This window comes from Oxyura jamaicensis, unplaced genomic scaffold (genome assembly GCF_011077185.1).
Source record: "Oxyura jamaicensis isolate SHBP4307 breed ruddy duck unplaced genomic scaffold, BPBGC_Ojam_1.0 oxyUn_random_OJ67, whole genome shotgun sequence".
Classification (NCBI taxonomy): Eukaryota; Metazoa; Chordata; class Aves; order Anseriformes; family Anatidae; genus Oxyura; species Oxyura jamaicensis.
Genome location: NW_023305650.1, coordinates 1 through 27,314, shown reverse-complemented (window position 1 = coordinate 27,314; position 27,314 = coordinate 1). Strand labels below are relative to the sequence as shown.

At 62.1% G+C, this 27,314-nt stretch overlaps 5 protein-coding genes across 10 annotated transcripts; 2 read left to right on the top strand and 3 right to left on the bottom strand.

Moving 5' to 3' along the window:
- Window positions 1–18,464, top strand: FLOT1 (flotillin 1). Of its 3 annotated transcripts, none has more exons than XM_035313425.1 (13): window positions 1–179; window positions 268–343; window positions 816–906; window positions 1,417–1,560; window positions 1,836–1,955; window positions 2,321–2,416; window positions 2,850–3,002; window positions 3,340–3,521; window positions 4,170–4,215; window positions 4,320–4,457; window positions 5,315–5,479; window positions 5,575–5,646; window positions 18,453–18,464. In XM_035313425.1, the coding sequence occupies exons 1-12, from the start codon at window positions 137–139 to the stop codon at window positions 5,605–5,607; spliced, it is 1,287 nt and encodes a 428-aa protein (XP_035169316.1). In that variant the 5' UTR covers window positions 1–136; the 3' UTR covers window positions 5,608–5,646; window positions 18,453–18,464. The 3 variants fall into 3 exon arrangements, with proteins under 3 accessions (XP_035169316.1, XP_035169317.1, XP_035169315.1); XM_035313426.1 differs by lacking the exon at window positions 18,453–18,464 and adding an exon at window positions 5,666–5,930 and having other exon boundaries at window positions 5,575–5,630; XM_035313424.1 differs by lacking the exon at window positions 18,453–18,464 and having other exon boundaries at window positions 5,575–5,930.
- TUBB (tubulin beta class I) lies at window positions 6,309–12,461 on the bottom strand. The gene is made up of 4 exons (XM_035313423.1): window positions 12,259–12,461; window positions 9,167–9,275; window positions 8,787–8,897; window positions 6,309–8,131 (listed from the first exon to the last, which is right to left on the bottom strand). The coding sequence occupies exons 1-4, from the start codon at window positions 12,313–12,315 to the stop codon at window positions 7,074–7,076; spliced, it is 1,335 nt and encodes a 444-aa protein (XP_035169314.1). The 5' UTR covers window positions 12,316–12,461; the 3' UTR covers window positions 6,309–7,073.
- MDC1 (mediator of DNA damage checkpoint 1) lies at window positions 14,078–20,882 on the top strand. The gene is made up of 13 exons (XM_035313436.1): window positions 14,078–14,123; window positions 14,571–14,616; window positions 14,706–15,314; window positions 15,396–16,276; window positions 16,493–17,140; window positions 17,381–17,440; window positions 17,521–17,780; window positions 17,874–18,170; window positions 18,444–18,518; window positions 18,891–19,076; window positions 19,478–19,603; window positions 19,739–19,849; window positions 20,392–20,882. Exons 1-13 carry the CDS (start codon window positions 14,078–14,080, stop codon window positions 20,704–20,706), a joined length of 3,660 nt encoding a protein of 1,219 aa, XP_035169327.1. The 3' UTR covers window positions 20,707–20,882.
- Window positions 20,740–24,264, bottom strand: LOC118158745. Of its 4 annotated transcripts, none has more exons than XM_035313428.1 (5): window positions 24,216–24,264; window positions 22,831–22,985; window positions 21,411–22,166; window positions 21,137–21,371; window positions 20,740–21,105 (listed from the first exon to the last, which is right to left on the bottom strand). In XM_035313428.1, the coding sequence occupies exons 2-4, from the start codon at window positions 22,870–22,872 to the stop codon at window positions 21,141–21,143; spliced, it is 1,029 nt and encodes a 342-aa protein (XP_035169319.1). In that variant the 5' UTR covers window positions 22,873–22,985; window positions 24,216–24,264; the 3' UTR covers window positions 20,740–21,105; window positions 21,137–21,140. The 4 variants fall into 4 exon arrangements, with proteins under 4 accessions (XP_035169319.1, XP_035169321.1, XP_035169318.1 ...); XM_035313430.1 differs by lacking the exon at window positions 24,216–24,264 and adding an exon at window positions 23,467–23,571 and having other exon boundaries at window positions 21,137–21,378; window positions 21,430–22,166; XM_035313427.1 differs by lacking the exon at window positions 24,216–24,264 and adding an exon at window positions 23,467–23,568.
- Window positions 24,265–24,379: 115 nt separating this feature from the next.
- LOC118158747 lies at window positions 24,380–25,960 on the bottom strand. Its single transcript, XM_035313431.1, has 2 exons — window positions 25,551–25,960; window positions 24,380–24,990 (listed from the first exon to the last, which is right to left on the bottom strand). The coding sequence occupies exons 1-2, from the start codon at window positions 25,930–25,932 to the stop codon at window positions 24,548–24,550; spliced, it is 825 nt and encodes a 274-aa protein (XP_035169322.1). The 5' UTR covers window positions 25,933–25,960; the 3' UTR covers window positions 24,380–24,547.
- Window positions 25,961–27,314: the final 1,354 nt, after the last annotated feature.

Below are 27,314 nucleotides of genomic sequence, written 5' to 3'. Positions count from 1 at the left end.
CGGGGGCTGCCGGGGCCGTGGCGGGTGGGGCCGAGCCGCTGCGGGAGGGCGCCGGGGTTGGGGACCCGGTCCCGGTCCCGGTCCCGATCCGGATCCCGGTCCCGGTCCCGATCCCGGTCCCCGTCCTGCCGCCGGGATGTTCTTCACGTGCGGCCCCAACGAGGCCATGGTGGTGTCGGGTGAGTCGCGGACCCCCCGCCCCACAGACACGCAGCAGGGTGACCCTCCCCGGGGGTCCCGGCCTACCCCGTGCCCCTCGTCCCGCAGGTTTCTGCCGCAGCCCCCCCGTGATGGTGGCCGGGGGCCGGGTGCTGGTGGTGCCGTGTCTGCAGCAGATCCAGCGGTGAGGGGACGTGGGGGTGGCGTGAGGGGACAAGGGGGTGGCATGGGGGGACTTGGGGTGACGGGAGGAATTGGGGGGCATGGGGGAACAAGGGGGTGGCCTGAGAGGATGTGGGGGGACAGGAGGGATTTGGGGGGGGCGTGAGGGGGCAAGGGAGTGAGGGACAAGGGGGTGTCATCAGGGGACAAGGGGGTGACAAGGGGTGGCAAGGGGGGGACAAGGGGATGTCAAGGGGGGATGATGGGTGGCATGGAGGAGATCAGGGATGACGAGGGACAAGGGAGTGGTGGCATGGTGTGACAATGGGTGACAAGGGATGGCATTGGGGGGGATAAGGAGGTGACATAGGGTAAGGGGGTGGCATGGGATGACAATGAGGGGCACGGGGGTGGCATGAGGGGACAAGTGAGTGGCATGGAGGGACAAGGGGGTGACATGGGGGTTACCTGTCCCCTCCCATCCCCCTGCCCAGGATCTCCCTGAACACCCTGACCCTCAATGTGCGCAGCGAGAAGGTGTACACCCGCCATGGCGTCCCCATCTCTGTCACCGGCATTGCCCAGGTACCCCCATGCCCCCCCGCACCCCCCACCCATGTCCCCGCAGCTGCCACCACCCCTCCCCAGGGGGCACAGGTGTAGCCCCTTTTAAGGGGGTCCTGCAGTGGGCCCCACCTGGAGCTGCTGAGGGGGTCTCTTAAAAGGGCAGTGTCATGCTGCAGTGGTTGGGGAGGCAACATCTCCTTAAAGCGGCCCTGTTGAGGTGAGCCCCACCCTAAGGAGCATATTCTCTTAAAAGGGGCACCACTGTCGTTAGCCCACCCGTGGAGTTTTTTGAAGGGGCGAGGATGATCTTAAAAAGGATGTTTTGTGGTGGACCCCACCTGCAAAAGGTCACTTGCGGGGGCTGTTCTCTTAAAAGAGCACTGTCACAGCCTGCCCGGGCTCCTATAGACGCAGCAGCCTCCTCAAAACGCTTTGTTCTCGGGGGAGTCAATCACTGGGGACACCTGCGGGACACTGAGGCTTCCCCTGGGGACACCTGCGGGACACTGAGGCTTCCCCTGGGGACAGGTGAAGATCCAGGGGCAGAACAAGGAGATGCTGGCAGCCGCCTGCCAGATGTTCCTGGGCAAGTCGGAGAGCGAGATTGCCCAGATCGCCCTGGAGACCCTGGAGGGCCACCAGCGCGCCATCATGGCCCACATGACTGTGGAGGTGAGGAGGGGGGGAAGAGGGGGAACCCATGCCCCCTCCCCACCGGGCAAACCACACCCCTATTGCCAGGGCCGTGCCCTTTGAGGAGCCACACCCCACCACAAGCCCTGCCTCTTGTCCAAGCCCCACCCCTGCTGTAGGCCCCACCCCAAAGAAGCCGCACCCACATAGGCTCCACCCCCTTTGCCGAAGCCCCTCCTTCACCTGATGCCACACCCTTTGCAAGACCACACCCCCTGCCCCCACCCATCCTAAGCCCCACCCCTGACCTACAGGAGATCTACAAGGACCGGCAGAAGTTCTCGGAGCAGGTTTTCAATGTGGCTTCGTCCGACCTGGTCAACATGGGGATCAGCGTGGTCAGCTACACCCTGAAGGACATCCACGATGACCAGGTGGCACCGGGGCGGGGGGGACAGGAGGGGACACAGTGGGGACCCGGGTGGCACCGTAGGTAGCTGTGCCCTGAAGGACATTCTGCGGTAACCGGGTGGCGTCGGGGACACAGGGATGCAGGGTGACGTGGGGACAAGCATCAGCGCGGTCGGTGACATGGAGAATACAGCAGGGACATGGTGGCATTGGGCGATGGGGACGTGGGAACGGACACATTAGGACAGATGGACCTTGTTGTACCTTGTGGGCATGGGGACAGTGACACACGTGTGGGGACATCAGGTGAAGGATGGGGACAGCAGAATGGAGATGAGGACGCTGTCACAACATGGATCAGGGTTGTGACAGTGTCCCCTGTCCCCAGGATTACCTGCACTCGCTGGGGAAGGGCCGCACAGCGCAGGTGCAGCGTGATGCCCGCGTAGGGGAGGCCGAGGCCAAGCGGGACGCTGGCATCCGCGTGAGTCTGTCGTCTATGTCCCCCCCCGCCAGGGCCCCACTGCCCCATCACGTTCCTGCCTGTGTTCACGTCCCCCTGTTTCATCACTGAGGTCACTGTGTCCCCTCACAGCGTGCTGGTGTCATCCCCTGCTGTCCCCCCCGTGCCCCCAAGGTCACCAGGTTGTCTCCGCGGTCCCTCTGTGACATCCCCACCCCATTTTCCTGGCATTCCTCCATATCTTCTGGAGTCCTCTGCTGTCTCCATGTCCGTTTGTCCCCGGGTGTCCCCCCCATCCTGCAGTGTCCCCATCCCCCCTCCAATCCCACAGTGTCCCCACATCCTCCCCTTAGCCCCCAGCATCTCCATTTCCACACGCAACATCCCCACGCTCCCCCTCCATCATGCAGCATGCCCCCCATCATCCACCCGGTGTCCCCACGTGTCCCTGCAGGAGGCGCGGGCGCGCCAGGAGCAGGTGTCAGCGCAGCTGCTGAGCGAGACGGCGATGGCGCAGGCCCAGCGGGACTTCCAGGTGCAGCAGGCGCTGTGCGACGCCGCTGTCAATGCCCGCAAGGCCCAGGCCGACCTGGCCTACCAGCTGCAGGTATGCTGGGTACCCTGTCTGGGATGTTTGGGACCCCCCCAAGACATTTGGGACACCCCCAGGACACTTGGATCTCTCCTGGGCACCTGGGATTCCCCAGGGCACCTTGGTTCTTCCAGTTTCTTGCCCCCCTCGAACACCTGGGACCCCCACCCCCCACACCTGGGTCCCTCAGCTGGGATGTTTGGGACCCCCCAGGACACCTGGATCCCCCTTAGGCACCTGCAGCCCCCAGGGTCCCCCCCGTATGGGGTCCCCAGGAATCCCTGCAGTTCCTGGGATGCCAAGGGACCCCCGCCAGGTTCTGGCACAGGGCTGATGTGTACTGCGGGCGCAGGTGGCGAGGACCAAGCAGCAGATAGAGGAGCAGCGGGCACAGGTGCTGGTGGTGGAGCGGGCTCAGCAGGCGCAGCTGCAGGAGCATGAGATTGGCCGCCGTGAGCGCGAGCTGGAGGCTACTGTGCGCAAACCCGCCGAGGCTGAGCGGTATCGCCTGGAGCGGCTGGCCGAGGCCGAGCGGTGAGCCCTTCCCCTTCCCCTGCAGGCCATACCCCAATATGGGGGGCCCCACCACCAGGGTGCGAACCATGACTTTTTTAAGCTTTTCCCCTCTAAATATCAAGCCCAGCTGGAGGGCCCCAACGGCATGGCAAAGCCACGCCCTCTTTGAAAGTAGTTTTGGCACTCGGCCTGCCTAGAAAAACTCAAAAAGTCAAGTTTTGCCTTTATTGGTAGGTACTCTTACAGTGGGGCCGTGACCCTCTTAAGTGAGGCGCTGCCCCCTTTAAAACGAAGCCCCGCCCCTTCCACAAGCCACACCCCTCTGTACAAGCTGCCCTGTCCTGGGTGAAGTCCCGCCCTGTTTAACAGAGTCCCTGTGCCTTTAAAAAGGGTGGTGGTCCCCGCAACTGTGCCCCTTTTAAGGGAGGCGGTGCCCTTTTAAAGGAGAGCCCCGCCCTCTTCATCAAACCCCGCCCCCTTCCTGCAAGCCCCACCCATTTACCCAAGCCCCACCCCTCCACCACTCCTATGCCCACAACCAATCCAGGCACTCCCTTGAACTCCTCCGCCCTGCCAAGCTCCGCCCCCTCCACGTGGCGACACACCCCTTTGTAAGCCCCGCCCCCTCGATAAGTCCCGCCCCCTCCAAGCCCCGCCCCTCCGCAGGTTGCAGGTGATGATGCAGGCGGAGGCCGAGGCCGAGGCCATGCGGGTGAGTCGAGGACCCCGAAGGACGGGGCTGGGTTTTGGGGGGAGGGGGGCACACGAAATGGGGGGGGTCCCCAGACCCCCTGGGGACGCGGACGTGCCACGCAGGTGACGGGGGCAGCGCGGGCGGCAGCGGTGGCCGCCCGGGCGCGGGCGGAGGCGGCACAGACGGAGGCGAAAGCCGAGGCCTTCGGGCAGTTCCGCGAGGCCGCCGTGGTCGACATGGTGCTGCAGCGGCTGCCCCAGGTGCGAGGGGTCCCCCCAAGGGTGTGGGGTCTCTGCTAGGTGGCGTGGGGTGGCTCGGGGGAGTCCCAGGGGGAGATTTGGGGTCCCCATTAGGTGTTCTGGGGGTCTCAAGGGGGTGTTTGGGGGTGGACGTTGGGGTTTTCGGGGGGGTTGTGTGGGGATTTGGGGACCCCTTGAGGTGTTTGGTGGTCTCAGGGGGGTGTTTTGGGATCTCAAGAGGGATTCTCAGGGATTTTGGGGGTTGTATGGGGGGGGTTGGGGTTTTCCCCAATGGATTTTGAGGATTTGGGCTTTCTTCTATGGGGTGGGGGTGGTTTGTGGGGTGCTGGGGGGGATTTGGGGTCCCCATGGGGGTATTTGGGTGCTCCACAGGGGTATTTTGGGTCCCCCCAATGGATTTGGGGTCTCTCCTATTGGGTGGGGTTGATTTGAGGGAGCCCAGCAGGAATTTGGGGTCCTCCTGGGGGCACCCTTCAGGTGTGGGGCCAACCACAGACGAATCTGAGGTACAATGGGGCGAATTTGGGGTGAGATACAGTGATCTGGGGACAAGCAAGCGGGCAGGGGGATTTGTGGATGTCTGTGGTGGGTTTTGGGGTGAAACCCAAGGGATTTAGGGCAGTGGTCACTTGGTGCATGGGCAGGGAAGGACTTGTGATTGCCGTAGTGAATTTGGGGTGAAATAAAAGGAATTTGGGTAAGATGACAGAAACCACTGAGCAGGTGGGGGGGGTTCTGGGGGCAACCTACACGGATTTGGGGCTGAAATGGGTGAGATTTGGGACAGAGGGATTTGTGGGGAGGGGGCACGGTGCAGCCTGCAGGTTTGGGGCTGAAATGCAGCGATTTTGGGCCAGGTGGCGGAGGCAGTGGCACAGCCGCTGCTGGGGACACGCCGGGTGACACTGGTGGCCGGTGGCTCCGGGGACATCGGGGTGTCACGGCTCCCCGGGGAGATCCTGGATGTTGTCACCCGCCTGCCCGCCGCCGTCGAGGCCCTGACAGGCGTCAGCGTCACCCAGGTCCGTGGGCATCCCCTGCAGGTGACACCGGGGTCCCCAGGGGTGGGGGGACACCCGGGTCCCCTCCTCACCCATCCCTGCTCTGTCCTCTGCAGGCCGCCCAGAAGAAGTCAGACTGCGTGGCCTGAGCTGGTGCCACCCTGTCCCCAAGGTGCCACCAAGCCCCGGTGGCACCCTGGCCCCAAGATGCCACCACCCTCTGGAGTCTCTGCATCCCCACAGTGCCACCACCCACGGCGCCACCACCCCCATGGAGCCCCTGTGTCACCCAAGTGCCACCATATCCCTACGGAGCCACCGCCCCATGGTGCTACCGTGGCCCTGATGTGCCACCAACCCCCAGTGCCACGTTGTGTCCCTCCCACTCCTTCCAGCGGGGTCCCTGGGGTGGGGGACACGTCCCCATGTGTGTCCCCATGGCTGTCCCATCATTAAAGCTTTTGTGTCTGCACCCTGCAGCCATTTTGGGACGCACCAGGGTCTTTTGGGGTTGGGGTGGAGGATTTGAGGACCCCAGAAGGGACATGAGTGGCCCCAAAGGGGACAGGAGGGGCTTCAGGGGAAAAGGAGACCCTCAAACAGATGTGGTGGGGACAGGGGACACAAGTGGCCCTGTAAGGGACAGGGGGACCCTTGTATGGACAGATGTGACACAGAAGACCCCCCCCCCCCCCCCCAGGGGACAGAAATCACCTTCAGGGGACTTCAGAAGGGACACAGGGACCCCAAAGCGAACCTGGGAGAGACCCTAGTGGGGACGTGGGGACACTGAGACACCCCCGTCACCCCCCCAGTGACACAAGAAGGGACATGGCAGTGGCTTTACATCCCGGGTTTATTCCTCGCCCGGGGGCGGCTTTTCAATATGAAAAAAAAAAAAAAAAGGGAAAAATAAAACCAAAATGGGATGGATTGGGGGGAAGGGGACACGTAGGGGACAGGAGAGCCCTCAGCCAGGGACACGGGGGACAGGGCCACCCTGGAACCCCCTGCAGCCGGGGCAATGGTTTTGGGGAAAGACCAGGGAAATTGGTGCCCGGGGGCTGCAATAATTTAGTGGTGCTGTCACCCCCCCCAGGCAGGGGGGGACGCGGGGACAAGGGGGACACGGAGGGGCCACCGGTGGCTTTGTGGTGACGTTGGCCTTCGGGTGACGGTGACAATGGAGAGGGCGGGAGGGGTGCTCTGGTGAGGAGATGGCAGAGTATGAGGAGGCCCCGAAGACGAGGACTCTACGGTGACGATGATGCTGATGAAGGATGAAGGCTGTGATTGCGCTGAAGGACTGGGAGGGTCTTGGAGGACGAGGGCTCTGGGGACCCCCTGATGACCGAGGGCGATGACAAAGGCCAAAGGCTGCTCCGGTGACAATGGAGAGGGCTCCAAAGCCGAGGGCTCCCTACAGACGGTGATGAAGGCTGAAGGTCTCCGAGTACGATGACGAAGGCCGAGGGCTTTGCGGTGACAACGGTGAAGGCCGAGGGCTCTCCGAGGACGATGCTGAAGGACGAGGGCTCTCCGAGGACGACGTTGACGATGATGGTGGCAGTGAAGGACGAGGGCTCTCCGAGGACGATGACCAGAGGCCGCCCCCTTAGGTCTCCTCTTCAGCCTCTTCGCCGAAGTCCTCCTCCTCCTCGGCGGTGGCGTCCTGGTACTGCTGGTACTCGGACACCAGGTCGTTCATGTTGCTCTCGGCCTCGGTGAACTCCATCTCGTCCATGCCCTCGCCCGTGTACCAGTGCAGGAAGGCCTTGCGCCGGAACATGGCCGTGAACTGCTCCGAGATGCGCTTGAAGAGCTCCTGGATGGCCGTGCTGTTGCCGATGAAGGTGACAGCCATCTTGAGGCCGCGGGGCGGGATGTCGCAGACGGCTGTCTTGACGTTGTTGGGGATCCACTCGACGAAGTAGGAGCTGTTCTTGTTCTGCACGTTCAGCATCTGCTCGTCCACCTCCTTCATGGACATGCGGCCCCGGAAGACGGCGGCCACCGTGAGGTAGCGGCCGTGGCGCGGGTCGCAGGCGGCCATCATGTTCTTGGCGTCGAAGACCTGCTGGGTGAGCTCGGGGACGGTGAGGGCGCGGTACTGCTGGGAGCCGCGGGACGTCAGCGGGGCGAAGCCGGGCATGAAGAAGTGGAGGCGCGGGAAGGGGACCATGTTGACCGCCAGCTTGCGCAGGTCGGCGTTGAGCTGCCCGGGGAAGCGCAGGCAGGTGGTGACGCCGCTCATGGTGGCCGAGACGAGGTGGTTGAGGTCGCCGTAGGTGGGGGTTGTCAGCTTCAGGGTGCGGAAGCAGATGTCGTAGAGGGCCTCGTTGTCGATGCAGTAGGTCTCATCCGTGTTCTCCACCAGCTGGTGGACCGACAGGGTGGCGTTGTAGGGCTCCACCACCGTGTCCGACACCTTGGGGGACGGGACGACGCTGAAGGTGTTCATGATGCGGTCGGGGTACTCCTCGCGGATTTTGGAGATCAGGAGGGTCCCCATGCCCGAGCCAGTGCCGCCACCCAGCGAGTGGGTCAGCTGGAAGCCCTGCAGGCAGTCGCAGCTCTCCGCCTCCTTCCGCACCACGTCCAGGACCGAGTCCACCAGCTCAGCCCCTTCCGTGTAGTGGCCCTTGGCCCAGTTGTTGCCTGCACCGCTCTGGCCTGAGGTGGGGACATGTGGGGGGCGGGGAGGGGACATCACGGAGAGGCTCCCCAGGGAGCAGAGCCAACCTGGAGCCCCTTGGGAACCCTCAACCCCACCACTGGGGGGCCTTCAACCCAGCAGGAAGTGCTCTGGGGACCTCAATGCCACCCCATGGGACCTCCACCGCCTTCCCTGGGGACCCAGAGCTCCTTGGAGACCTCCCATGATCCTCTGGTGATCTCCATCCCACCCTTAAGGACATCTGCCACTTTCTTTGAAGACCTCCAGCCAACCCCTGGGGATAACCAAGCATCGTGGGGACACCCGTTGCTCGTTATCTGCATTTGGATTTCCTTGAGGACCTCCGTCCTTCCCCTGGGGACCCCAAGCTCCCTGGGGACCTTTCTCGGGGACCCTTGAGCTCCTTGGGGACCTTGGGCCTTCTTGGGCACCACCACCACCTCTCCCTGGAGCACCCTGGGGACCTGTTCCTCTTATTGGAGACCTTCAGCCCACCCTTGAAGACCTGAAACTCCCCGTGAAGCTCTGTCACCCTATACTGGGAACCTCCAACACCCCCAGGACCTCCACCTGTACCCCTCTGGGACCACGGTGGGTACCTGAGGGCCACCTAGGAGGACGCCCAGGGACCCAACAGGGTCGGGGACTCACCGAAAACGAAGTTGTCTGGCCTGAAGATCTGCCCGAAGGGTCCCGAGCGCACGGAGTCCATCGTGCCTGGCTCCAGGTCCACCAAGATGGCTCTTGGCACGTACTTACCCCCTGGGGACATTGTCGTGTCACCGGGAGGGCGTATGTGTGATGGTGCCACCACCCCACTGTCCGTCCCCCCCCCCCCCAAACCCCCAGAGACCACCCCAAAACCCAGAGGTGGACAGGGAAGGGAATGGATTGTGCCACGGGGGGGGCGGGTCTCAGGCAGAGGGACGGTGGGGGGGGGGAGGGAAGTGACGAGGACACAGGGGGTTGACAGGGACATGGGGGGGGGTGACGAGGACACCAGGGTGACATCAGGGGTGGTGGCACTGTACCGGTGGCTTCATTATAGTAGACGCTGATGCGGTCGAGCTGGAGGTCACTGTCACCGTGGTAGGTGCCGGTGGGGTCGATGCCGTGCTCGTCGCTGATCACCTCCCAAAACTGGAGAAAGGGGCGGGGTCAGAAAGGCTCCGCCCCCTCCGGAGGGGGTTGGGAGGACCCTTGGGATCCCTCCCCCCCGCCCCTCTGGGGGCATGGGGGGGGGGGGGGAGACTGGAGGTGGAAGGGGCCTCTGGGAGGGGGCAGTGCCCCAACCTTGGGGGTGGAGCCAACCCAAGAACCAGCCCTGGAGGGGTGGAGCCAAAGCCAGAAACATGGGGGGGCGGGGCGAAGGCTGAGGGTGGGCTCCTCCCAAAGTGGGCGTGGCATCAGCAGCCCGCAGGGGAGGAGCCAAATTTGGGTGTGGCCCCTCCCCTCCCCAGACAGAAAACGGCCAGGGCGGGAACCGGAAATGGCATTTGAATTGCAGAGGCACTTCCCCAAAAATTTCGGAGATACCCCCAAAATGCCTTTCTTCTCCCCCAAACCTCAGCTCTCTTCCTTAAGACAGAAGTCATTTAGGAAATTAACTGATTTTCCTCCTAAAGTGTGCTTTGTCTGGGTGGGGGTGCCTAGAGCGGGGGGGGGGGGGGGCGCCCCCCCCCTGCCCCCCCCCCCCCAATCTCATGGGGGGGGGGGGGGGGGCTCAGCCACGCCCTGGGGGTGAAAACAGGCCAAAGCACCGCAATTTGGGGCCAACAGTGGAAGAAGTAGTTCTAAATGCTATTTTGGGCTAAAAACCATCATTCTGGAAAATCTAAGCCTCCATTTATAGGTCTTTATGGACTGTAATTTCTCCAGTTGTAAAATTACAGTTTCTGGGCAAAACGCGTGTTTTGGGGCTGAGAACGTGCATTCTGCGGGTAAAAAAAAAATAATTATAGGCTGAAACGTCCATTCTGAAGAAAAAAAAGAGTGAATTCAGGGTACGTAAAGCTGTCCTGGGCATGAAAAGCACTTTTTAGAGACAAAAAGCCTCTGTTTAAGGGAAGTACAAAAACTAATTACGGAGAGGAAAATCCTGTTTTGGGGTTAAATATTGATATTATGGGGCTGGAAACACAATTGTGGAGCAGAAACAACACGTTTCGGGGGGTTGAAAAACTTGCTTTTAGTCGTTCTCGAGAACAAAGACCCCTATTCCGTGGCTGAAAACCTCCATTTTTGGGGTTTGAAAACCACCCGGATGCACAAAGATTCTGTTCTGGGGCTGAAAGCATCTGTTTTGAGATCAAAATTGCCATTTGGTAGGGAAATTCCCCATTTTGGGGCTTGAAATAAGAACACAGCACAATCATTTTCAGGCTGAAAAGATGTTTAGGTATAAAAAAGTCCTACTGTGCATGTAAAAAACCCCACTGCCGCATGTGAAGTGCATATTCTGGGGCAGAAAACATTCATTCTAGTGCTGAAAGAGCATCATTTTTCAGCAAAAAGCCTCTTATTTGGGGTTAAAAACCTCTGGTTTTAAGCTAAATCCCATAAACTGCAGCAGAAAAACTGCATTTGAGAGCACAAAGATGCTACTCTTGTGCCGAGAACCTCCATTTTAGGGTTGGAAACCTCCATTTTGGGGGCCAAAACCCTGTATTTTAGCTTTGAAAGAAAAATAAGAAACCATCTCAGGCTGAAAAATACAATTGGGGCTAAAAAATTTATTTTTGTTGGCACCAGAAAAACAATTTTGGAGCAAATAAAACCCCTTTTGGAGGCTGAAAAGTCATTTTTCAGGGAACAAAGATCTTACTCTGAGGCTGAAAACCTCCATCTTGGGGGTAGAAACTCCTTCTGGAGGCAGAAAGCTGTCGCCGTGGTAAAAAAAAAAAAATAATAAAAATAAAATTGGGGGAGAAGAAAACCCAACTGGGGTTTAAAAATCTCTCATCAGGGTCAGAATCTCTTTTTGGGGGGGGCAGAAAAACCCATTTTAGTGCTGAAAATTCAATTTTGGAGAACAAAGCTCTTCATTTAAGGCTGCAAATATTTATCTGGGGACAGAAAACCACAACTTTTGAGGCCCAAATCCTCAATTTTTGAGTTAAAACGCCTTTATTTTGGGGACACTAAAAAATATTTAAGGGCTTAAAGGAAAAATCTCCAATTTGGGTACAAATATCCCTTTTGGGGAGTAAAAAACTCCTTTGTGAGGTAAAAGTGTCTCCTCAAACGCGGCACGCCCCTCTGGGTGCCGAAAGCCTCCCGTTTGGGCTCAGAAAGCCCCTTTTTGGGGTGGAACGTCCCCCCCCCACCCCCCCATTTGGGGGCCGAAGGCATCGTGGGCGGCACGCCCTGTTTTGGGAGCGGAATTTTTTCGTTTTAGGGCATTAAAAAAAAAAAGTTTTGTTTTTCTTTTTTTTTTTTTTTGGTGGGGGGGGCGGGAAACGCTCCTTTTGATGCTTATTTGACTAATTTTCGGCTACGAAAAAAAAGTGAAGAAAAAAACCGCCATTCTGAGGGTGAAAACGCTACGGACACAGCAATTTTGAGGTTTAAAAAAAATTAAAAAAAAAAAAACAGAGTGAAAAGTAGGATTTTAAGATATAAAGGCAAAAAGATTTTTTGTGTGAAAAATCTCTGTTTTTGCACTGAAGTCCCGTAATGTGAGGTGAATTTCGTTCTTTAGTAAGAGACTTTGGGCTGTTTTGAGGCGGCAGTAAGGAGGGGAGGGTCAAAAAAAGGCGATTTGGGGGACAAAAGGCGCCGTTTCGGGTCCGCAGCGCTGAGGCGCGGCGGGAAGCCGCCATCTTGGGGCCGCGTGAGACGAAGGGGGGAGGGGCGGGGCGCCCCCATTTTGAGGCCGGAAACCTCCATTTTGGGGCCCGACCGCTCCGCTTCGACGCTGAGCGCCCGCCACGGCGGGGCCGCGCCTTTCGCGCCAAGCCCTCGGCGGGCGGCGGGGGCCACATTTTGGGCTGAAATCGCCTCAATTCGGGTCCGCCTTTGTCTGCGCTGGGAGAGGGAGGGGCTTCTTAAAAGGGGCCGCGCCGCCGGGGGGGATTATAGGGGGGAGGGGTCCACCGCCCGACGCCGCCCGCACGCTGTTCACCTTGGCCCCGATCTGGTTGCCGCATTGTCCCGCTTGGATATGCACGATCTCCCTCATGGCGGCGGTGCGCGAAGGGCTGGGCGCGGTGACGGTGCCGGAGCTGTGGGCCCCTCCCCGGTCCTGATGGGCGGTTCGGCGGCGCGGCCCCTTTAAGGCGGGAGCGCTATTGCGAGCGCGGCGGCGGCGACAATGGCGGATCCCCCGGCCCCGCGGCGCCTCATATAGACAAAGCGGCGGCGGCCGGCCCCGCGCTCCCATTGGTCGGCACCGCCCGTCCGCCGCGTTCCCATTGGACAGCCCGCCAGACGCCCCGCCCCGCCCTGCCGCTCGCCCCGCCCCCCTCCCTCCATGTCCCGGCGTGGACGCTCTGCAGTCCCCTCTCTATGGCAGCACCGTCCGGAGCCTCTCCGCCCCTCTCGGAGGACCTCCGCCTCCCCCTCTCTATGCTCCGCGCTGGACGAGCCAATGGGAGCGGGAGGTGGGCGGGGCCTCGGGGCCGCGGAGGCCAATGGGGTTGAGGGGGCGGGGCCTGGAGGCGGTGGCGCGGGAGGGGTGAGCGAGCGGCCGCCTGGCGGGCTCGGTTGGGGTCCCAGGGGCGGGGGGCTGGGGCTCTTGGGGGGGGCCCTGGAGGGTCGTGGGGCAGCTTGGGAGGGGGAGGGTTGGAGATTCGGGGCTCCTTGGGGCAATTAAGGCGTTCCTGGGGCAGCTTGGGGGGGGCTGGGGCAATTAACGGGTCTCCGGGGCGGTTTGGAGGGTCCTTGGGGCAATTAAGGGGTCTCCAAAGCGATACAGGGGATCCCCGGGGCATTTAAGGGGTCACTGGGGCAGTTTGGGGCGTCCCCACGACAGTTTAGGGGGCCCCTGGTGTAACTAAGGGCTCCCCGGGGCGGTTTAGAGGTGCTTGGGGCAGTTCCGGGGGTCTCAGAGGGTTAAAGGAGCACCCTCTGCCAGTTGGAGGGGTCCCTGGCATAGCAGAGGGCGTCCCCGGGAAAATGTAAGGGGTTTCTGGGGCAGTTGAGGGGGTCCTAGGGGGTGTTGAGAAGGTCCGAGGGGTTTGAGGAGCTCCGTTGGGCAGTTGGGGGGTCACGCCAGGACAGTTTAGGGGTCCCTGGGGCAGTTGAAAAGGGTCCTGGGGACATATGAGAGGGTCCGGAGGGAGTTAAGGAGCACCTTGGGCCACCTGAGGGGGTCCTCGGGGCAGCTGGGGGGTCCCTGGAGCAGTTGACAGGGTCCTGGGGATTTAAGGAGCAACCTGGGGCAGTTGAGGGGGGGTTTGGTGGCAGTTGTGGGGGTCCCAGGGGCAGTTGAGTAGGTCCGGGGGGTTTAAGGAGCACCCTGGAGCAAATGGGGGGGGGGGCCCTAGGGTAGTTGGGGAGCATTGTGGGGAGTTTAGGGGGTCCCTGGGGTAGTTGAGAAGGGTTGTGGGGCAGTTTAGGGGGTCCCCAGGGCAGGACAGGGGTCTCAGGATCAGTCTGGGGAGCAATTCGGAGGACCTTGGGGCAGCTGGGAGGGGGGCATGGGGCAGTTTAGGGGCCCTGAGGGCCAGTTGAGGGCCCTTTGGGGGCAGTTTGGGGGTTTCTGGGGCAGAATACAGAGTTGGAGGGGGGGGGGGCAATTTGAAGGGGCAGATAAAAAGCAAGGGGGCAGCAGGAGGATGAAGGACGAAGTTGAGGGGGGTTCCTTTGGGCCCAGGGGGACAGCGGTGACTGAAGGGTGCTTGAGGGGGAAAGCTGGGGCTGACGGGGGGCAGCCTGGGGGGCACGTAGGGCCCGGGGGGGGCAGTTGTTTACGTGGGGCAGTTGTTGCTGCCCCTCAGGCCATGCAGCGAAGGTGCCACCGAGGCCTCTGCACCACGGGGGGCACAGGTAGGTCCCTGTCCCCCTTCCCATATCCTGGGGATTGGGTGCAAGGGGGGCTCCTGGACACTGGGGTCCCTATCAGAGGGGTGTCCAGCAGCCCCCCCCCCCCAAAAAAAAAAAAAAAAAAAAAAATGGATCCCACAGTGCAGGGGCTGGAGCAGAGGCACCCCACCGCCAGCGACTCGGAGGACGATGAGACGTGGCAGTGTGAGTGTGCGAGGATCACGTTGGGGGGGGGGTTCACCGCGGCGTTATTATAGGGCCTACAGAAACTCAGCAGCATGGCAGTTACAGTAGGGCCTACGTAAACGCCAGCTTTGCATTATTGTAGGATCCGCCGAGGTACGGAGGCTGCGGGGGAAGAGGGTGAGGCCAGACATCCTGGTCCAGGACCCCCCCCCTCGCCCTCAGGAATTCTGTAGGCCCTATAATAACAATGTGTGTTCCCTCCAGGCCCGACCACCGGCAACACTGCCTCACCCCAAGTTGTGCCAGAGAGGTAGGTAGGACCCCACCGGGGTGATGTGGAGGGGTCTGGACCCCTTGGTCCCTTCTGCAGACCCCGTACCCCAATATTTGCCCCCACAGCGACCCAGAGGAGCCAGATGTGTGTCCAAACATCCGCGTGCTCCGAAAGCGCCGCCCCACCCCAGCCTTGGGCCTCCGCACAGATTTGGCCCAATCCCACCTGGATCCAGACATCAGGGGACCCAAAAAGCACCGTTTTTGTCCCAAAACTACCCTGACTCCAGATGTGGGGGGCAAAATTTCAGACATTCGGCCCCAAAATCACTCCCCAAACCCGAAAGGGCAGGTGGATCCAGATGTCAAGCACCTGGGAGGCAGCACAGTGGCTCTTGGCATTGAAAGCGATACAGATGATGAGGTGCACCCAAAATCTGCTCTTCTTCACCCTAATCGTCAGCAGGCCGCCCTGGAGGTGCGTGTTGACCCAAATGTGGAGAAACGAGACCCAAATCCAGGTGCTGAAGGTGCCCAAAATGGGCGTTGGATGCTTGCGGTGGACAGCGACACGGACGTGGAGGAGGCTGATGTTCTTCCGTCCGTTGGATGCCCAAAAATACGTCGAAAGGCCCAAAAGGTGCCAAAAGCCCCAGGTGTGGAGATGAAGCCCCCAGATCCAGATGTTGGCAGTTCGAAAAATGGATTCCAGATGCTCGCGGTGGATAGTGACACGGATGTGGAGATGGAGAGCTCGAATTTAGCTGTGGAGGATCCCCAGCATGGACATCAGGCACCTGGCGTGGACAGTGACACGGATGTGGAGGAAGGTGGAGCAAATCCAGCTGTTGGGCTGGCCAAAACCCCTCAAACGACCAAAACCACCCCAAACTCTTCAAACATAAAGATGAAGAGCCCACATCCAGCTGTTAAAGGCCCCCATAAGGAACATCCACCGCTCACGGTAGACAGCGATACTGACGTGGAAGAGGACAGACCAAATCCAGATGCTGTGTGCCTCCCAGCCCCTAAAATGACCCAAAACACACCAAAACCCCCAAATATTGAGATGGAGACTCCAAACCCAGATGCTGATGGATTCCAAAAGGAGAACTGGACACTTGTGGTAGACAGCGATACGGATGTAGAAGACAACATCCTTCCAGGTGGTGTCAGCCCAAAACCCCACACAATGACCCCCAGAGACCCAGGTGTGGAGACCCGAGGTCAAGATGCTGAGGGACCCAAAATGAGTTGCCGGTCCCCACTGGTGGACAGCGATACAGATGTGGATGAGGACCCTCCCAGTGCAGAAGGTAGGGATCCAAAACTACATAAAATAACCCAAAATGCACAGAGAATTCTGGATGTGGAGATGCAGACCCTGAGTCCGCGTCCTGGAGAACCACAAAGCGGACACGAGATGCTCAAAGTGGACAGCGATACAGATGTGGAGGAGGATGGGCTGAATCCAGATGTTGGGTGTCCAAAAACCCATAGAATGACCCCAAAAATCCACAATGACTCAGACATAGCAATAAAGACTGATCTTGAAGGTCCCCAAAACAGAGGCCAGAACCTGGAGGTGGACAGCGACACAGATGTAGAGGGAGAAGACCTGAACCCAGATATTCCCAGTCTGAAAAACCACAAAACACCCCAAAATGCCCAGAAGGACCCAACTGTGGTGATGGAAACCCCGGATCCAGATGTTGTTGGCCTCCACCGTGGCTCGACGCCTCCCGGCAGTGACAGCAACATGGATGAAGAGGGCCTCAAGGACGTTGAAGCTCCAAAAGTACGTCGGACCACACGTGAGGTTACCGGGATGGGTGCTAAGAATGCCACTGCTCCAGATGTTGATCCTCAGTGGCACGTCTGGACCAAGGGAGGGCTAGATGTGGAGGGGACAGCCCCAAATCCAGATGTTGGTCGGCACCTGGACTTCAACATGGACAGCGATACTGGGGTCGAGGACAATGGTGTGGTGCCAGATGTTGGGGCAGTACAAGGGGGACAGGGGGCACCTGGTGATCCAGATGTGGCAATGGCGCCCCTAGATCCAGATGTTTCCCCTCCCATGACCCCCCAGAGTGGCAGCGACACCGACGTGGAGGAGGTGGCCCCCACTCCCTACGTTCGGAGCCTCCGGAGCAAAACCCGACCCCGAAATCCAGATGTTGTGGACTCCTCGATGGGCAGCAATACCAGTGTGGGACTGACGGACCCCAAATGCCAGAAGCCAGCCCAAAAAAGTCAGGGTTTGCCCCCAAAATCATGCAGTGATGGAGGTGTGGAAGGAGAGGTACCAAAACAACATGATTTAGCCCCAAATACAGACGTGGAGGACCCAAATCCAGATGACAAAGTGCAGCAACACAACCCCCAGACCTCAGCGATGCGCAGCGATACAGATGTGGCACCAGCTGGTCTGGCCCCCAAATCTCCAGTTCCAGCCCCAAATTTGGGCCTCGGTGGTGATGCTGCTTGGGGATCCAGGAGTGCTCAGGCCACCCCTCGTGGGGACACGGATGCAGAGGTGGCAGAGAGTGAAACTGAGGGTGAGTGGGGTGGCCTTGGTCACCTGCGTGCCTTCCTTGATCACTTTGGTTCCTTGGCCACCTTGGTCCCTTTCTTGCCCACCTGAGTCCCTTCCTTGGCCACCTGGGTCCCTCCTTGGTCCTTTGAGTCCCTTGGCCACCTGGGTGCCTTCCTTGGTCCTTTTGCCCCCCTCCCTGGTCACTTGGGTCCCCTCCTGGTCCCCTTGGTCCCATCTCAAGGCTCTTCCCTTCCCCCCACAGATGACCCCGACCTCTTCCTGGAGCCCACCCAGAGCTTCCTGCCACCACTGGTGACCGAAGGTAGGTGACCTTGGTGTGTCCCCCCCTCCGCCTGGGGCCCTGGCATCACCTCCCAGGTCCCCAACGTGGCTTTCCAGCAGACGCAGCCCCGGGCTGGGACCCTGAGGAGGCCACACAGCTCTTCTGCCACCCCAAGCTGGAGGAGGAGGAGGAGGAGGAAGAGGAGAAGGAGAAGAAAGAAGAGGAGAAGGAGAAGGAGGAAGAGGAGAAGAAGGAGGAGGAGGAGAAGGAGGAAGAGCCCCCCCAGGACATCCCAGCCACCCGTGTCCCCCCAGCTGAGCCGGTGGTGGTGACACCAGCCCAGGAGGGAGCAGGGACCGGCTCAGCCCCCGGCGGTGACGTGAGTGGGGTCCGGGTGGTCCCAGGGGACCCGGTGGGGTCCCCCCGGCCTCGGGGGCACTGGGCCCTGACACCCCCTCCCCAAATCCTGCAGGTAACGGAGGGGCCCCGCCGCAGCCAGCGCCTGGCCCGGGGCCATGGGGGCAGAGCCCCTGGAGGGGGCGGGGCCTCTGCTGTGGGAGGAGCCTCTGGAAGGGGCAGAGCCAGCCAGGCAAGGGGCGGGGCACTGCCATGCCCCACCCCCCCACGCCGCAGCCCTCGCCTCCAGGCCCGCCCCCCCTCCCCTGCTGAGCCACCGGCCAAGAAAGGGCGGGGCCAAGAGGAGCCACGCCCCCCGCCCCGGCCATGCCCCAAAAGGAGCAGCCACGCCCCCTCGCAGAAGCAGATACGGGTGGGTGTGGCTGGTGGGTGGAGCCTGATAGGGTGGGGGTGGGGCCTAAAGGGGCGTGGTCGTCACTGGGGTGGGAGGGGGCAAAGTGTGGGGGCGTGGTCATGGTGGGAGGGGCTGCATGGGGCGGGGTCTCTGGGTGGGGGGGTCTTCTGAGAAGGAGGCAAGCCCCTCCCCCTGGCTGCTGATTGGTGGGGAGAGGGGGAAGGCCTAATGGTGGGTGGGGCTTGTTGGGAATGGGGTGGGTCCTTGTGCCGTGGCTCTGTCCCCACCCAGGAGGAGGAGGAGCCTCCAGAAGTCACCAGGCTCCAGCTCCGCCCTCGGGGAGGCAGTGGCTCCTCCAGCCCCAAGGTATGCACGGGGGAGTCCCCAAAATGTCCCCCAGAATGTTCCCTTGTCCCCTCCCAGTGTCCCCATATCCCCCCCAGTATCCATCCGTCCCTCCCAGGGTGTCCCCATGTTCCCCCAGATCCTTTAGGGGTGTCCCCCTAGTGTCCCCAGAACAGCCCTGTGTCCCCAACATGTCCCCATGTGTTTTTCATGAGGGCGGTGACCACCCCAAGGATGTCCCCAGCGTGTCCCCTGCAGGTCCCTGGGTGCTTTTAATGGGAACAGTGACCACCCCAAGGACGTCCCCATGGTGTCCCCACATCCTCCCCAAGCTATCCACAGGGGCGGTGCCACCCCAGGGAGGTCCCCACCGCATCCCCACCATATCCCCAGGTGCTGTTCACGGGGGTGGTGGCCTCCCAGGACATGGAGGTGGCCCTGGGCTCACTGGGGGGGTCCATGGCCACCTCCGTCTTCGACTGCACCCACCTGGTGACCGACCGCGTCCGACGCACCGTCAAGTTCCTCTGCGCGGTGGCACGTGGCATCCCCATCGTCACCCCCAAGTGGCTCCATGAGGTCCCTGGGGACAGGGAGAGGGTTTGGGGACAGGAAGGGGCAGCTGGGGGACATGAGGGTGCTGGGGGACATGAGGGTTCCTGGGGACAGAGCATGGGGTCCTTGGGGACAAGGAGCGGCTCCCTGGGGACACAGGGGTCTTGGGGGACAAGGAGGGGGTATTTGGGGGCAGCGGGTCCTTGGGGTTGTGCGACAAAGGCCTCGGGGACAGGAATGAGGCCTATGGGGACAGGGAGGCCCTTGGGGACAGCAGGCCCTTGGGGACATAGCATTCCTTGGGGACATTGGAGGATTGTTCCTCGGGGACAAAAGGGGGTTGTTCTTGGGAACAGGGAGGGTTCTTGGGGATAGGGGGGTGTCCCTGGAGACAATAGTGTCACCGCATTGTCCCCTGTCCCCAGAGTGCCCGCAGTGGCCGCATGCTGGCCCCGGGGTCCTTCTTGGTGCGTGACAGCCAGCAGGAACGTCACTTCGGCTTCAGCTTGTCCCAGGCCCTCAGCCGTGCCCGCCACCACCCCTTGCTCCAGGTGACCGTCCCCAGGCGTCCCCCAGTATCCCCAACCATCCCCACGAGGCCCTCACCCCCCATGAGTGTCACACTTGGCAGTGTCACGAGGGGGCTCGGGGTGGGACTGACGGATGTGTCCCCTGGTGTCCCCAAGGGCTACGAGGTCCACGTCACTCCCAGCGTCCGCCCCGAGCCCGAGCAGATGCGGGACATTGTCACCTGCAGTGGTGGCACCTTCCTGCCCACCATGCCCTGCACCTATGGGGTGAGGGGACACTGGGGACCCAGAGCCACCAGGAGGGGACTGGGGGGACATTGAGGTCCAGACCCGCTGGGGAGGGGACCAAGGGGACACTGGGGACCCAGGGCCACCGGGAGGGGACCAAGGGGACAGTGGGGGGACATTGGGGACTGAGGGCCAGCAGGGAGGGGGGCAGTGGGGGGACATTGGGGGGTCTCAATCACCAGGGGACATGGGGGGAATTTGGGGTCTTGTTATGGGGAAGGGATCAAGGGGTCCTGGGGGAGTCCCATGGGGGGTGAGGGATCTGGAGGGGGGCTGGGTGGATCCCATTGGGGTTGGGGGCTCCCAGGGGTCCTGGGAGAAGGGGGAATTGGGGGGGCGGGAGGGGTGTCCCCAAGCGGGGGTGGCGCTGAGCACATGGGACCCTATTACCACCACTAATGGGCTCCCAGGTGGGGACACCGAATCCCCCCCCACCTCCGGGGGGTGGGGGGGGGGGGGGGGGCCCCGGGGGACCCACGCCCCCCCCCCCAACTCCCTTCCACCTGATGACACCCCTGCAGCCCCGGAGGCTGGTGATCTCCTGCAGGGAGGATTCGGGGTGCTGGGCGCCGGCGCTGAGCGCTCGCCTGCCGCTGGCCTCAGCCGAGCTCCTCCTGACGGGGCTCCTGCGGCAGCGCCTCCAGCTCCAGGACTTCCTCCTCGCCCCCCCGGAGACCCTCCCAGGACCCTCAGGGGTCCCCCAAGATCCCCCACCAAAGTCCCCTCAACCTCCTCCGGCGTCCCCTCGGCGTCTCCGGGCTCCTCCCCCGACGCAGGGCAGGACGCGGCGGGACCCCCCCAGCACCCAGCAGCACCCGCAGCCCCAGAATAAATGAGGGTTTTTGCACAGACACACACACACACAAAAAAAAGGTGAAAAAAGTATGATTTAGTGGTTGGGGGGGGTGGGAATGTGGGGGTGGCATCTCCTGTGGGGGTCCCCACTGTCAATCAAATTATCATTTTTATCAATTTATCATTTTCAACAAGCAATTTACCACTTTATCACTCATTTTCCTGTTTCCATCAAACTGTTTCTCTATTTTTTATCAAAAGGGACCTGGCACTAGGGGACCTGGCACTAGCGGATGTGGCAGTAAGGGACATGGCACTAAGGGACGTGGCTCTGGGGACATGGTTCAGCCTGGCTTTGGTGTACTTGAAGGCCCTTTTTCACCCGTTTTGGCTCCTGCTCCATGACTCCATGGTTGTGTTGGGTGTCACCAAAGCCACCAAGGACTCCACTGGTCCCCAGTGAAGCCACCTTCCCCTAAGAGAGTCCCTTTGGCAGCAGCCCCGGGAGGGCGGTGGTGGCATCTTGGCAGCGCTGGGCCACAGCCGTGGCCTCGGTGGTGTCTCCGGTGCTCAGTAGCCCCCGGACCACCCGCAGCGTCCCCAAGAGGTGCTCCTGGGCCAGGCAGGCGCTGGCCCCCCACAGGGCCTCGGCCACCGCCACCGCCTCCGCCAGGCCTTTGGGGATGCCCGGGTCCCCCTGCGTGGCCTTGGGGACATCGGGACCCTCCTGGGCAGTCACAGCAGCCTCGGGGCTGTGTCCGGCAGCCACCATGGCCTCGATGTCCTTGACACGGCGCTGCAGGTGACAATAGTAGTGGTAGGCGCCGTCACAGGCCACCACCAGGTCCCCCAGAAGCTCGTGGGCCACTGCCGCCTGCCGTCCCCGCTCCCTGGCCGTGACCGCGGCCACTGCTGCCGCTGCCGCCTCCTCGGTGGCCTTGCTGGCCTCCTGCAGCCCTGACTGGGCCTCCGCCACCCGCGCATCGTGGGCTGCCACCACCTCGACCACCTCAGTCGGCTCCAAGGTCATCGGCAGGAGGTGGGTGGCCCTCAGGAACCCCCCACGCGCTTCAGTCTCCAGGGCCACCGCCCCCATCAGGTGGCCCACAGTGGCCTCAGCGGTGGCCCCGGCGGCGGCCCCAGCGGCGGCTGCCACCTCGCAGGCGTCCTTCAGGCCCGCAGCCTCCACCTTCAGCTTGGCCCAGGCGGCCTCCACTGAGGCCACCGCCTTCAGCCACTCGCAAGCAATGGCCACCGCGGTGGCCTTGGGGACGCCAGGACCTTCTGCGGTGGGTTGAGCGGCGGCGCTCAGGGTTCGGCGCAGGCGGGTGGCCTCTCCATGGCGGTGTCTCATGGCCTCGCGCACGCCGGAGCTGAAGTTCAGGAGGCCAGCCCGCAGCGAGCCCCATGGCTTAGCCAGAGGAACGTCCCTGGCGGTGGCCCCCAGCTTGCCCAGGGTGGCCACCACAGCCACCAGTGGCTTCAGCAGCTCTGGGGACACCTGGGGATGGGATATGGGGTCCCCCGTGGTCCTTGTGGCCTCCCCGCTGTCCCCTGTCCCTGGCGGTGCTGGGGAACAGGCACGGTGGCCCCAAGACACCCCCAGGGACACCCCCTGCCCCCAAGCAGGGGGATGTGGCCACCATTGCCTGCTGTTCCTTGTCCCCTTGGTCACCAGCCCGTCCCCTGTTACCGCTGCCGACGTCACCCCCTGCCACCCTCCGTCTCCTTTGCCCCCCTCACATTTCCCCAATCCTGCTGTCCCCCTGCCACCACCCTGTTCCCTTGTCCCATTCGTGCCACCCTGTGCCAGTCCATGCCACCACCTGTCTCCCTGCCACCTCCTGTCCCCCCTTGTGCTACCATGTTGCCACCATCCCCTGTCCTCATGCCCTTGACCACCCCCGTCCCCTTGTCCCCCCCACCCCTTGTCCCCTTGTCCCCTCCACCACTCCTTGTCTCCTCCACCACCCCGTCCCTTTGTACCCTCCGCCACCCCCTGTCCCTTTGTACCCTCCGCCACCCCCTGTCCCTTTGTACCCTCTGCCAACCTCTGTCCCTTTGTACCCTCCGCCACCCCGTCCCTTTGTACCCTCCGCCACCCCCTGTCCCCTTGTCCCCATGTCCCCTCATCCACCCCCTTGGCTGCACCGGACTTTGCCCACCTCAGTGGCGCTGGTGGCCTCGGTGACATTCGGCGTCCACATAACAGGTGGCAGGGGGGTGACAAAGCCCCAGGGCCCCCCAGCTGGTCCAGGTGTTGCAGTTCTCAGGCTGGCTTGCCCAATTTCCGCGTTTTATCACAGATTTCCATAAACCCCTGCTCATAAAGACAGCTGTGATTAATGTGAAAAGCCTGGAGATGGCAAAAAGCCCCAAATTATCAATAAAGAAATCACAGCGGTACCAAAATGCCCCAAATTATCAATAAAGGAATCACAGCGGTACCAAAATCTCAGAAAATAAAGCAAGCACAGAAGTACCAAAACCTCACAAATTATTAACAGCAAGCAATCACAGAGGTACCAAAATCCCAGACATTATTAATAAAGCTATCACAGAGACACCAAAATCCCAGATTATCAAAAATAGCAAAAATTAAGACTTCAGCAGCAAAAACATTTGAATTAAGCATTAACCCCCCAGGCCCGAGCCTCCCCGCACACCCCAGTGAATGTGGGGTTTGTTTTGGGCTCGGGGACAGCACTGGGACCCATCCGAGTGGGCCGCCCTCGGAAGTGGTCAAATGGGGCAAAACAGACCCAAAATTGGGTCGGCAGAGAAACGCGCAGGAGCCTCACCGCGGCCGCGGCTCCCGGAGGGAAAGGGAAAGTTCCCGGAGGCTGTTTTGGGTGGAAACCCATGGATTTGGGGCACGCCCCGAGCGCTCGGCTCCCCTCCCCCAGCTGCCTTCCCGGCTTTTCAGCTGCCCGGGGCCGGGCTCTTCCGTTTGGGGGATTTTTCTTCCATTTTGGGGATTTTTCTTCCATTTTTTTGGTGTTAGTTGTCGCTTTTTCAGAGACGTTGCTGTGGGGTTCCTGGTTTGTGTCCTGATGGCCGGCAGCCCCCCCGGCCCCTGTCCCCTCCCTGTCCCTTGTCCCCGCTGTCCCGTCTTCCCCTGGGGGCCTCCAGGGTCCCCACGGGTGGTGGCAAGGGGACAGCCCCCGATGTCCCCAACAGCCCAGGATGTCCCCCAGTGTCCCCCACAGTCCCTGATGTCCTCAACAGCCCAGGATGTCCCCCAGTGTCCCGCACAGTCCTTGATGTCCCCAACAGCCCCGGATGTCCCCCAATGTCCCCCACAGCCCCAGATGTACCCCGCTGTCCCCAACAGCACCCAATGTCCCCCACAGCCCCCAAGGTCGCCTGATGTCCCCAACAGCACCCAATGTCCCCAGTGTCCCTGTCATAGCACCAAGGACCCCTCAGAACGTCCCCAGCGTGCCTCCCACAGCCACACTGCTGTGTCCCCAAACTGTCCCCAGGGCTATCCCCGATGCTCCCCAGCACGTCCCCAGCGCTGCCCCATATGGCCCTGCTGTGTCCCCACATTGTCCCCCATGGCTTGGGGACATCCAGCCAGGGATCCTTAGGGTGGCCGGGGACAATCCTGTGTCCCCCTGTCCCTGTCCCCAGAATGGGGCAGGGACACCCCCACCCCGTGATGTCCCCACATCCGCCCCGTGTCCCCACCCCCAGTGACAAACCAGAGGCTCAGCGCACCCTTGAAGTTTATTGGGGCGAGGGGACAGAGGACAGCGTCACCCTCCCTGTCCCCAAAAGGCCACCTCAGCGTCCCCAAACACGGGACACCAGGACGCCCCGAAAACACCCCCAGGGGGTGACGATGTCCCCGAGGCGAGCGGGACGCTACCGGTGCCCCTACACCTCCCCGGGCAGCGCCTGCAGCGCCCGCGCCAGCCTCCGCATCCCCTCCTCGTCCTGGATCACTGTCCCCAAGGCCACCACGGCGGTCCCCAAGGCCCGCGTGCTGTCAGGGAAGCCCTGGGCCTCCGCCAGGTCCTGCTCAACGGCTTCCACCAGGTCACGCAGGTGGTTGGCCACCTCCTCCAGCGTCCCCTGGGCCACCGAGGCCGCCCGGGTGGCCTCGGTGACGCTGGTGACATCGGTGGCGGCGGCGTGGCCCAGGCGGCGGTAGCGGGTGGCCTGGTGACGCTGCTGCTCCACGGCGGTGGCCAGGTGGTGGCCGGAGCGGTCGGCGGCCCACGCGGCCACCTGGCACAGCAGGGTGACGGTGGCCAGGCAGGGGACGAGGTGGCTCTCCTGGGTCACCCCCAGCGCCTCCCGCAGCGCGTCGAAGGACACTGAGGGGCAGAGACGGGACGGGGACATCACCCCGCGTCCCCGGCCCCCCCCGGTCCCCTCCCACTGTCCCTTTCCCCTCCCACTGCCCCCTGGTCCATACTGGGAGAACAGAGAAGTCTATACTGGTCTATGCTGGAACTCCCTACCGCTTCCTACTGGTCTATAGTGGTTCTTACTGGTCTGTACTGGTCCTCACCGGTTTACACTAGTTCCCGCAAACCTCCAGTGGTGTATACTGGTCTAAACTGGTCTGCAAGGCAACCTAACGGTCCGTACCAGTCCGGAACAGAAAAATGGAAAAAGCCTACTGGTTTGCAGGATTCCTTACTGGTCTGAACTGGTGCCGACTGGGCCATGGCGCTCTCCACCAGCACCAGTAATCCAAATGGACCTGAAGGACTCCCTGCTGGTTCCTTACTGGTTCCTACTGGTTTTTACCGGCTTCTGCTGCTTCTTTTTACCGGCTTCTACCGCTTCCTTGTCTCCGTTTCGTACTGGTTTCTTCCCCTCTCCACTGGTTCTCACTGGTCCCTACTGGTTCCCCCCGGCCCGTACTCACGCAGGGGGGTGCCCAGGAGCAGCAGCCCCAGGGCCACGTTGCGCAGCACCCCCAGGAGCTTCCTCTGCCGCCGGTTCCGCTTCTGCTCCCGCTCCAGCTCCCGGACTCCGGCGCTGGCCACGGCCTCCAGGGCCCGGTAGATGCCGCGGGCCTCCAGCCCCGGCGCCGCCACCGCCGTGGCGCTGAGCGCTGCCGCCAGCGCGGCGTCCAGCCCCTTCAGGGCGTCCTCGGCCTCCGCCGCCGCCTCTTCGGCCTCGTCCCGCGCCGCCGGCACCGCCGCCGGCGTCCCCAGCGCCTCGGCCACCCCCAGCAGCGCCCGCAGCGCCCGCGAGGTGGCCGCCGAGGCCGCGGCCATCGCCTCGGCCAGCTGAGGGGAGGCCATCCTGGGGGGGACGCGGGGGGTTAGCGGGGGGACACCGAGCCAGGGAGGTCAGCGCCCAGCTGGGGACACATCTGTCCAGCTGGGGACACCGCCCTGAGGACATCAGCGTGCAGGTGGGGACACCCTGGGGACACTTCTGTCCTGCTGGGGACATCTCCTTAGGGACCTTTGTGTCCAGGCAGACACCTCCTTGGGGACACCTCCCTGGGGACACCTCCCTGGGGACATTTCTGTCCAACTGGGGACACATTTGTCTGTCTGGGACCACCTCCTTAGGGGGATGTGTCCAGGTGAGGACACTTCTTTGGGGACACTTCCTTGGGGACACCTGTGTCCATACAGGGACACCTTGGGGACACTTCTGTCCAGTTCACTTCTGGCCCCACGTGGACACTTCTGAGCGTCCACGTGGGGCCACCTCCTTGGGGACATCTCCTTGGGGACATCTCCTTGGGGCCCCATAGGCCCAAAAAGGGACATCCCCAGAGAAGTGCCCCGAGTGTCCCCGAGGCCCCCAGCACCCCCAAAGGGCCACGTCCATGGGGGTGACATCTAAGTCCCCGCGGACACGTCCCCACCCGCGCACTTGGTGACACGCCACCACCCTGGGGACCGCAGAGGGGACACCCCCAGGAGCAGGAACCCGGTAGCCCTGTGTGGGGTCACCCCCTGAGGAGCCCCGAACACAAATGTCCCCCCAGTGCCCAGCGGTGTCCCCACGAGTGTCACCAAAGCGCTGGCACCTGCGCAGGTCCCCACAGTGTCCCCGCAGCGTCCCCGCTCGCAGGAAGTCGCCGACTTCCGCTTCTAGCGGCACCGCTGGCGCCGGGGGCCACCACCCCCCTTCAGTGTCCCCCACCGAGGGACCCCAGGTGTCCCCCAGCACCCACCTGTGCCCTTTGAACGTCCCCAAGTGGGTGGCGGCACCCCTGCTTGCGGCCTTGTCACCTTCCTGGCTACGCAACCCTGTCACGTGGGGGCCGGGGGCAGGACCTTGTCACCCCCCGTGACCACACACACCCCCCAGGACCCTATTTGGCCCCAGTTTGCCCCCCTGACCCCCCCAGTCCCTAATTTGCCCCCCAGGGCCCCACTGATGCCCCCAGGGCCCCCCCAGTTGCCCCCCAGGGCCCTCGTCCCCACCCCAGCCGCACCCTTTGAGTGCTGATTGGCTGTCGGCGCTGTCAATCTGGCCCAGCACGGCCTCCCATTGGCCGGTGAGGAGATGGGACCGGTGTGTCCCACTGGGGACACCTGGGGACACCACCTGGGACCTGCTGGGGACACGTTGGGGACACGAGGTCCTGCGGGGGACACCATCAGAACACACGAGAAATGCTTGGGGACACCTGGGGACATTTGGGGACACAATGGGGACACGT